General features: G+C 41.1%; 1 protein-coding gene across 1 annotated transcript; it reads right to left on the reverse strand.

Moving 5' to 3' along the window:
- Positions 1–6,725: 6,725 nt before the first annotated feature.
- On the reverse strand, positions 6,726–9,802 carry LOC117559065 (claudin-18-like). The gene is made up of 5 exons (XM_034235711.1): positions 9,583–9,802; positions 8,448–8,612; positions 8,226–8,364; positions 7,379–7,492; positions 6,726–6,846 (listed from the first exon to the last, which is right to left on the reverse strand). The coding sequence occupies exons 1-5, from the start codon at positions 9,800–9,802 to the stop codon at positions 6,726–6,728; spliced, it is 759 nt and encodes a 252-aa protein (XP_034091602.1).
- Between the last annotated feature and the right edge of the window lie 979 nt (positions 9,803–10,781).

Consider the following 10,781-nt stretch of genomic DNA (forward strand, 5'->3'; position numbering starts at 1 on the left):
CACAGGTTTTATTGGAGTGCAAAACCCTGCCCACGTTCAGCCCATTCAGTTTCTGTACATTGAAATCAATTGGCATGTCTGTGAATGGCCGGCTATGTTTGCCAATTTGATATGCCGTTCGAAAAACTCTGATAGTGGTGTCTAATTCAGATTTATGCATAGACTGCACTTGATGTTGAATAGTTTCACATGAAGCAGATGTAAGGATGTCAGCAGCTTTTACATGGGCTTGTGATTCTTTATGTTCTTTGATTTTTTTTTCTCAGGCTAGCTTGTTGTTTGCCCTTGTCAACACCGAAATGAGACACTGCACACTCACCCCATTCAGTTGACAGTTTCAGTCCTTGTCCAGTGTGTATTCCCAAAGATTTGACATCTCTGCATATCCGACATCCTAGCTTCTTATCTTTAAGAAGGAGCCATGCATTGGTCTTGCAAAAATATTGCACCTGGTCCGTTGTCCAGCAGTCAGGTGCATCGCTTTGCCCGGTGTTGGTGGTGGCAGTTGCGCCAGCAGCAGCTAACGTTAGAGGCTCTGGAGGAGGCGGCGGAGCTAGTGCTAATGCTAATGCACTAGAACTTGGAGCAGGAGGATCAACCAAAGAAAGCTCCCCATCAGACACAATTTCCAACACAGGCACAGCATTCTCTGTATTTGAAGTTTCTTCCGGCGACAACCGCTGTCTTTTTGCACTTTTATTAATCCACGCTAACATTTTAGAAATGCTAATTTGTGACGTGACTTGCTTTCCTTCTCTCGGGGGCGTGCCTGCTCTGTTCTATCACTCTACATAGCCACCCACTGGGTGGGAGTTGCACTGCATAAACACAACACACGTGCATCTAGGTATGTAAATTGTAAAGCATTAAAATATGGTTTTACTAACAGTTTTCAGTATGTTGTTACTTCGGCATTATTATTATTATTATTTTGAAACGTGTATTACTATTAAATCACGGTCAAATAGGTTAATTTTGACATAGTCGTTTCCACCACAGTATTTACATGGAGAATATAAGCCCCGCCCCCTCTCCAGCAGGTTCTGTTTGAATGACAGGAGTAAACAGCTGACAGCCGCTGTGAAACTCCAGCGGTGAGAGCGATGAGAATGTCCGTTCGGCACCTCATGACGCATCTACTGAGTACCGGGCGGCTGTATATATATATATGGATGTATAATAAGAACGGCGGGAGAGTGTTGAGTACTGGCACGGTGCATGAGTACCGGAGTACCGCCAGCATGCCGGTACTGAGCAAGAAGTGCCGGTACTCCATGGGTCAGAACCAGAAGTGCCGGTACTGCGTACCGGTGAGTACCGGCCCAATTCCAGCACTGGTCAATACTACTTTAGTTATAGCCTGATATATGATAGCTAACTTTACAATGTTGTGATGTGACCGACCTTAGCTAACATGAACTGTCGCTAACGCCGGTCACTCACCAGGACAGCTGCCCTGTTCTCCACTGATTCTCCTCACACCACAGCTCAATTTCTCTCCGATGGCCGTTATTTCTTCTAATCCTTGGCTGCTCCTGGTCTCTTGGCCGCCTAGCAGGCTCATAATTATAAGGTTGTGGTCCGTCATATGCATACGAATATACATTTTCAACCTCTTCTGTGTCAAAACTAGCATTGTGAACCATGTTTATTAATACGTTAGACCGGCCGCTCTCCCTCATGTGATGTCACACGCGAGTGGTCTTTTTTCATGCAGAAGTAACTCTGCAGCCTCAGAGTGTCTCTCTGCGGCCTCAGGATATCTCTCTGCAGCCTCAGAGCTTCTCTCTGCAGCCTCAGAGTGTCTCTGCAGCCTCCGTGTCTCTGCGGCCTCAGGATGTCTCTCTGCGGCCTCAGGATGTCTCTCTGCGGCCTCAGAGTGTCTCTCTGCGGCCTCAGGATATCTCTCTGCAGCCTCAGAGTGTCTCTCTGCAGCCTCAGAGCTTCTCTCTGCAGCCTCAGAGTGTCTCTCTTCAGCCTCAGGATGTCTCTCTGCAGCCTCAGAGTGTCTCTCTGCGGCCTCAGGATGTCTCTCTGCAACCTCGTTCTGCTGTCTGAAGCTCCTCAGCTGTCTGAGCTGTAGACATGTTCCCTCCAACAGCTTCTAAAACTGTCCTCTATAATCCTGAGTCACCTGAACATCCCTTTATACTGCTACCACCTGACCCTTTGCTATTGGAGAAACAGTAGGAACTACAAATATTGATGCAAACTTAAATGTCTCCTATTATGCTATTTTTAGGCATATAATTGGTCTCAGATATATACAAATATATTAAAAAAACATGTCTATGAAGTGTTACGCTCCAAATACCAAACAGATCACCCATTCTGGACATGACTCATACCCCTCTATTTCAGCCCTGTTAGAGAAGTGCAGATTCTGTGTCTAAAGCTTTAAAAGAAAAGAAAAAAGAGCAATTATGCTGAGTATCTGATCAGGATAATTCTACCCAGAAACTCAGCTAAACACTGCCGTGATTAAACGCCATATCATGTTCCAAACCACTTCAAGGATTATTTCTGAAACAGTATGGAGCTCAAATGCTTTTCTCTTGCGTCTTTACCACAAGGTGAGTACCTTTTATATCCTGCTTCTTTACACATACTCTCTCCAGTACAGGTTAGCTCTGAGTGTTAGCGATGCTTGCTAATGTAAACACAGACCATATTACTTCCAAAACACATCGCACATTGTTTCTGATAGCAACGTTTCTGATAGGGCCGTGGGCGTAAAGCCAGCCCACATTTTAGTAATGACGTCATGACCGCAGCAAATCTGAATCAGCTCCGTTGTTCCCCCCGTTTTTAGAGATGTGGGTACAGAGGAAAAGAGAGAGGGTTTTATTTTTATGACACTGCGTGAGTCCCCTGACACACCGGGGACACATATTTATGTATATACAAAACATCAAAAAGTGCATTTTGCATGATAGGAGAGCTTTAATATACTAAACAACAAATGATTGGCATGACAATGCTCATTTTGACAAAACTGCTAATATCAGGGGATTATTGATCTATCAAAGTGGAAATAAGAGCTAATTTGTAAGTTACAGGTTACCAAAATGTTTTCATAGTTTGAAATCATCATCTTTGGATAATTTCTTCAATTTTAATTGAGAAATCTGATAATTAATTTCATTATTTGGGGCTAATATGAATGGTGGTGAGGATTGTCAGGCGGCTCCCGAATGCAGGCAAATAAACAAAACCAAAAAAGCAATCTTAAATTAATTTATTGAGATGGTTGCACCAACATAAATATGAACACAAGTCAAAGTGGGAGATCTCTTAAAAGGATAATAGTGCAAAAAAGAACAGGGTTCTGCTCACAAATCACTGAAACATATGTCACACTCATACTGTACTGTAGGCCTACATACTTTATACTGTACATACTGTATAGTACATAAGGTCCCACTTCACTGACAGAGCAGTGATGCATGTCTCTGCCAGGAGATGGAGCCAGAGTTCCAGGAATGAGGATTATTAGCTGGATCCACATGGTCCCACCTTACCATACACCTTCAAAGGAAGGGGTGAATTCCAACTGTTTCTAAAACGAATTCATGTTTATAAAAATAGGGGTCAATCTACATTTCTGCATCACACTGTAGAAGTTCCCCTTAGCTCTTATAATAAATGTATCATAAAATGCGTAGCCAAAATACAGACACTGAGATCCTTGAGGACAAAACATTAAAACCATCACATTAAATATTTTTACACCAGATTAAGCATTGTCTCATGTCTGCTCTATGAGGAAAATACATGTTTTTCCCCTTGTAATGTACACACACAAAAAAATGCAGTTAGAATATAATTGGGAGGGATGAAACCCTCTTTAATGGTCACACATGCAGAGCACACAGCACACAAAGTGACATGTGTTCTCTGCTTTTAACCCATCCTAGTACCAGGAGTCGAGTACTAGGAGCAGTGGGCAGCTATTGTACAGCGCCCGGGAAGCAATGGGAGTGAGGGGGAAAGGGGGTTGTCCGGTGCCTTGCTCAAGGGCACCACGGCAGGGCAGGAGGTGAACTGGGACCTCTCCAAGGAGCAGTCCACACTCCAAATTTTAGGTCTGGTCGGGGACTTGAACCGGCAACCCTACAGCTCACAGTCCAAGCCCCTACTGACTGAGCCCCTGCCTGTATACTCAAGACTGTGGGGAAAAAAACCCTATCATAAAAAAAACAACAGTGGCATCATGAATGAAAATCCTGAAAAGAAAAGACATGTGGTCTAAATCAAGACTATAATTCCCTTAAAGTGAAAAATAATATTGAAGCTATATCAGTTATTATCTGAACACAATGTGTGACATAAGTGTCACATAAACATAAAATGCATTTCCTTACAAAGCAGTTTAGATTTGAGAAATATAACACATGCATATAGATTGAAGAGATTTAAACGGATCAAACCCTCCTGTTGGGTGAATGTAAGACTGGACTTTATGAGGACTGTTTTGTATTGATCCATCAAAGTGGAACACTCCATGTCCATCATACTGCAGGTAATCTTTGTATCAGATCTGTCATTATGTGCCATGCATTAGAGAAAGTGCTCTTCAATCATTTCCAGTCGGCCTCACCTATCTCTCAGTCCATGAGCCCGACTGGAGACATGAGAGTTCCCTGCAGGCATGGAGGAAAGGAGCTTAAACAAAGGTTTGTCACATTGTCTTAATGCAGAGCCATTACTTTGCTACACTTTAATTAGAACAATGAATGACTCACTCTAAGTGTGATTAAATGTTACCACCTACTTAATACTTTCATTAATTGCATTATCAAGAAATGTGATTTCATGCAAATCATCTAAACCATTTTCTGCCCGTTCCCTGGGAAATAAAGACATCCCAGTGGAGTCGCAGTGCTGCCTGGGTATTAAAGAGCGGGCCTCATACAGTAGTGCCTGCATCAAACCCTGTTTATTAGAGGAGAGGCATTTACTTTATTCAATTACCCTCAAAACAGTGAGAATTATTTGATTCATCATATGGTGCTGCAGGCCTGCAGATAACAGGTAAGTAGCATGGATAAACTGATGACCTGTGCATTTTCTATTGATAACACTAATAGGATAAATAACAACACAATAACCAATATTTGTTCAGATTTTGATGCTCTTTCATGACTTTTATAATGAGCAGTGGATGTCATTGTATGTTCTCCTTATTTTGTGTGTGAAATAAATGTTTTCCTCCAATTTCAAATCTGCGTTATATCGTTTCTGTTTAAATTATTTAATTGCAGACTGAAACAGTTATTGTATATGAATACATATGTTATCACATCATTAACTCATCTTTATTTGAGGAAAAAGTTTGTGTGTTGTGACTTTTTAAAATAATGTGATGCATATTCTCCACTTAAATAACAGTATAGGCTAAGTAGCAAACCGCTGTTCCACCTGGCTCCAGGTTTCCTTTAAAGGGGCCCTATTCTAGTGATGTTCAGGTGTATATCAGTATGTAGTGTCTCTACTTTAAAGAGTCCTCTCCTGCTGATGTTCAGATGTATATCAGTATGTAGTGTCTCTACTTTAAAGAGTCCTCTCCTGCTGATGTTCAGGTGTATATCAGTATGTAGTGTCTCTACTTTAAAGAGTCCTCTCCTGCTGATGTTCAGGTGTATATCAGTATGTAGTGTCTCTACTTTAAAGAGTCCTCTCCTGCTGATGTTCAGGTGTATATCAGTATGTAGTGTCTCTACTTTAAAGAGTCCTCTCCTGCTGATGTTCAGGTGTATATCAGTATGTAGTGTCTCTACTTTAAAGAGTCCTCTCCTGCTGATGTTCAGGTATATATCAGTATGTAGTGTCTCTACTTTAAAGAGTCCTCTCCTGCTGATGTCCAGGTGTATATCAGTATGTAGTGTCTCTACTTTAAAGAGTCCTCTCCTGCTGATGTTCAGGTGTATATCAGTATGTAGTGTCTCTACTTTAAAGAGTCCTCTCCTGCTGATGTTCAGGTGTATATCAGTATGTAGTGTCTCTACTTTAAAGAGTCCTCTCCTGCTGATGTTCAGGTTTCATATCAGTATGTAGTGTCTCTACATGTCTCCATGCTTTAATGTTCAAAAAGCTCTTTATGTTTCTCATACTGCCTGTGCTTCAGCACCTCTTTTCACCCTCTGTCTGAAACCCGAGCCCAGTCTGCTCTGATTGGTTAGCTGACTGGCTCTGTTGAGATTGATCAACTGCTGAAAGATGTCCCGCCCCTTAGCCTATCATGTACAATGTGTTAGAGCGCTGGCCAATAAAAGTGTGAGTGTTACATAGTGATGTCACTATGAGAAAAACTCCCTCTGGACGGAACACAGGGATTTAACCATTGTAGGCCATTTACAAAATGCTATAGAACACACTGCAGGAAAACCCCAAAAAGCATTACAGGGCTTCTTTAGTGTTTTATTTTTATGTAATACATATTTTTTTTAAATATATGTTTTTATTTATTTATTTTCTTATAATCTTTTAATATTTTGCGTAACATGATATGGTGGAGCATTTTTTATTACACAAATAAAGAATCAGATTAATTTTTAATTTTATTTATTATTTTATCCCAAACCAGTATTAGATTTTTAAGACACTGTTAAAAAAAACACAATAAAAAACACATCTCAAATGTTCAACCAGATTAAAGTAGAGAAAAACACAAAACAGAAAGAGCATGACAGAGCAGCAGAGTGTATCTATGAGAGAGAATGAGTTTACACGTAGTCAAATCTCTGGTTGGACCTCCCGTCCACGCTGGGAGCCTTGTACGAGGGTCTGGTGTCAGACCTGTAGATCGTGGGGTGAGAGGGCGCTTTGTAGGCCATCCCATCATACCTGAAGAATATCAGAAAAACAAGCAACTTTAAATAAAGACAAACAGGAAGTGGAGCTGCTGCAGTGAATTCTGACATCATCTAACCCGTCCCCATCAGTCTCTATCCAACGTATAGATATTACAATTGAAATAAATAGGATTAAAAACCTTTTGACAAGGGAAAGTGTGACCAGGAGAAGAATATATTGACGTGTATTGTTTTGGAAGCGGCCTCGTAAAAACTTGCAACTCTGCATTAAATATGCAGAGAAAAAATACACACACCAAATGAGTGCATTTACATTTTGCTGAGTGTCCTTAACTTTGAAAGCAACTAAGATGAACTTATCCAGGGATGCTTTACATTGTTGTTCAGCTTTGTCAGGAGCCAGGGCTTCCTTTAACAGCAGTGAACATTCAATCTGCACTAGTTCTGCTTACTGGACACTTCTGTAGGAGCACCCTACCCCATCCAGAGCACAGCACTTCTGACAAAGTTTCCCCCACTGGTGGTGTTAATCATCAGAAAAGGTCAGAGATGACGGAACGTACCGCTGGGTCGTCTCTGAAGTCATTCCACGGCAGGCCAGACACAGCATGATGCCCCCGATGAAGAGGACAGCCGCCCCGATCCAGCCCACGAACAGAGCGGGGCCAAAAGTGTACCTGAAGAAGACATGGTTAGTAAAACCTGACAAAGCAGCCTGGTTTCACCAAATGCCATACAAATAACACACTAATTCCAGAAGTCATTTTTCCAGTTTAGCCGCCAGGTGGACAAAGTACATGTACTGCAATTTAGTCCTCCAGAGTGTAGAAAAACTGTGTGACAACAAGACCTGCACTTAGAATGTACATTAAATACAAAAAGTAGTTCATCTGCATGACCGCCCATATCAGATTTTTTTTTATAATATTAAACTGACTATTTAAAGATCCCCTATTATACTCCTTTTCATCAATATTTTAAAGTTCTCAGATATATACAAAACATGTCTCTGAAGTGTTTGGCTTGAAACACCAAACAGATCATTGCAGCATTACCCATAATCCCCTGTTTCAGCCCTGTTTCCAAAGTGCTGATTCTCTGTCTGTTACTTTAGATGAAAATAAGGAGCCCCTCCCCACGCCCCTCTGAGAGACATTTGGTTACAAAGAACTCAATGGTGCTCTAGGAGGAGATTCAGGTGATAAGGTGTGTGTGTGTGTGGGGGGGGTTACATTGTTCGGTGATTGGCTGATGGTTACACAACCCAAAAAAACATTATGACATCACAAAGTGATCAGGTTTTTATATAAATGGATCAGGACAAAAAGAGAGGGGGTCTTTGTTCCTGAGACTTTCAGAAAATGAACAAAGTGTTGTAGCAGATAAAAACGCGTTTTAATTTGTGCTTACCTCGGAGTCAGATTTCCTGAGAGTCCACCAAGACCCCCCCCGCCACCACCACCATAGCCGCCATCGGAATATGTGGTGAACCGGAAGCTTTGCACAATCAAGTTAGCGAAGGCAGACACCCCAGCAATGCCACACACTCCTGAAAATGAAGAGCAAACGATGGGTGCGTGCAGAACAGTTCTGCTGTGATAACAGAACTACACGTTGTGAACATCACTGCACCTGCCAGAATGATCATGACCCCAGCCGTCAGAGTCATCGTGGCCTTGATGCTGTCCTCCATGTTCCCAATCTTCAAGCACTTCAGGGCAAATATGGCGATGACGACGCCGATGGCTCCAAGAATGATTCCAACAATCATCAGAGCCCGCACGGCCTGGAGCAGAGCTGGAGCCAGAGGATACCACTCAGAACAATCTCAACACAGTATTTACTCATAAAAGAAATATGCAAGCGGTCAATGGAGAGCTGTAGTTCCTTAATATGGATCTACTTCCGCTCTTCTTTATTTCAGAGGAAAATATGTTTACATCATTAAATCTATTTGGCAGTTATAATTAGTTTGCAGGTTAAGATTTTTCATGCAAAAGCATAGGATCAATAAATAAAGATGCATTTTTACCCCAAAAAGATTCCCAACAGGATATAGAGTTAAAATAGCAAAATATTGACCAGCTTCAACACAAAATGCTTCTTATACATTAGTAGTGTATCAATATCGATAAACATTTAAATAAAATATAGAACACTTTTCATCCTTTTTAAGCACTGACAAATCAAATATTTTCTTGATGCATAAGTATATCAAAACTTTACTTTAAAAGACACTCAAAACGCATGGCATGTTTTGAAAAAAGTAAAAAAGAATACAAATAAAATGCTGTTGTTTTTTTCCAGAAGTAGCAATATTACAATTAAAACTCTATATAAATCAAGACACCATGTATTAAAACGATTTGACCCAAAATGCCATCTTTCAATCCCCTGAGATATTGTACCTGTATTATTCCAGCCTTAAGCCTATAAGACCTTATGTACAATATGCTCTACACTACATTCAGCTGTTAAGCACAGAGTGTGGAAATGTACTTTACATTGTGTGACACTTCTCTAAAGCTTGTGCTTGCTCAGCTAAGCTTTGGATGTCTCATCAAATTTCCATTTGATTCCGTAGAGACACCAGCTTTTCTGCAGTCCGCTGCATTTTCATGCAGCAAGGAAACGTGGAAAATCTGCCCTAAAACCTGCCGAATATTCCAAAGTACCTTCCAGGGTCCTTTGAAAATGTCCTCCTTAATCCAACATGTGGAGCAATGTTTGATAAATGTATTTTTCTCTCTGGGTGTAATTCTCTTACCTGGCAGTCCTAGTATGGTAAAATAAGGCCTGCACTGCGTTGTACCGTATGACGTCCCCACGCACACGTTCCACAAACCAGAGTATGTGTAAATGTTGGTCACAACTGTAAAAGATCGATCCTGCAGGCTCCACATGTCCATTGCTGTTGCAGCTGATATTAAGAACTGCCCCAGCCCAGACAACATGAATCCTATTAACTGAATCATCGAGACCGCCATTTTAGATGTCCCGCTCAAACAAGTAGCCAGCGATGCCACAGAGTCATGAAATGGCTGCGCCTGAGCGGCTGCTTATCTTTATATATGATTCAACAAGGAACCGTTCTTATCAGATGTTTACCCAATTGTCAGTCTTTGTCCCAGTTTCGGTAACAGTAGCAACGAGAATTTCCTTCCCTTCGTAACAAAGGGTGTGGTTTGACCTTTCGTTAGTATTTCCACATCATGTTAAGAGAAAAATAAACTGATAATGTTACATCTGCCAAGAAGTCATGTGTGTTTGTCTGTTGTAGCAGGATGACTGTTACACTGCTAGCCTGATTTTGGCTTGGTGGGGTGATGTAGCATGGACCAGGGAAGAACAAAATGAGTACTGTACTTTTGAGGTACTTGTACCTGACCTGAGTTTTTCATGCAATGCTAATTTATCATTCACATGTAGTACTTTACTTATACTCATTTACAATTGGGAAGCCTTTGTCGTACTTTGTACTCCGTTACGTTTATCTGATAGCATTGGTTACTTTATAGATACATTTTATTAGCTAATACAAAATATGTATACATTTATGAACAAGTCATTTTTGACTCAGATATGTATATATGTTCATTTAATTTATTTCTTGTTTTAACAGCTACTTACCTGTATATCATTTTATTTTTTATCTCTAATTGTAGGTGTGACTATAGTTACATTTTAGCATTGTCAAAAACCATCAACCTTTATTTTTTTGGTGACTTAATGAAGTACTCTCCTTCATCATTTGTGTTTTTTTTGACAAAATAAAAGTGTACCTGGCAGTCCCAGAATGGTGAAATACGGCCGGCACTCAGTGAAGCCGGAGCTCTGCCGGACGCAGGAATTCCACAGGCCCGAGTAGGAGAAGATAGCCGTCACCACGGTGTCATAGAGGTCCTCGGTCGCCCACTGGTCCATCCCTGTCGCTGCGATCATCCCCCCCAACCCTAACAGACTCAG

This window comes from Gymnodraco acuticeps, unplaced genomic scaffold (genome assembly GCF_902827175.1).
Source record: "Gymnodraco acuticeps unplaced genomic scaffold, fGymAcu1.1, whole genome shotgun sequence".
NCBI classification, from domain to species: Eukaryota; Metazoa; Chordata; class Actinopteri; order Perciformes; family Bathydraconidae; genus Gymnodraco; species Gymnodraco acuticeps.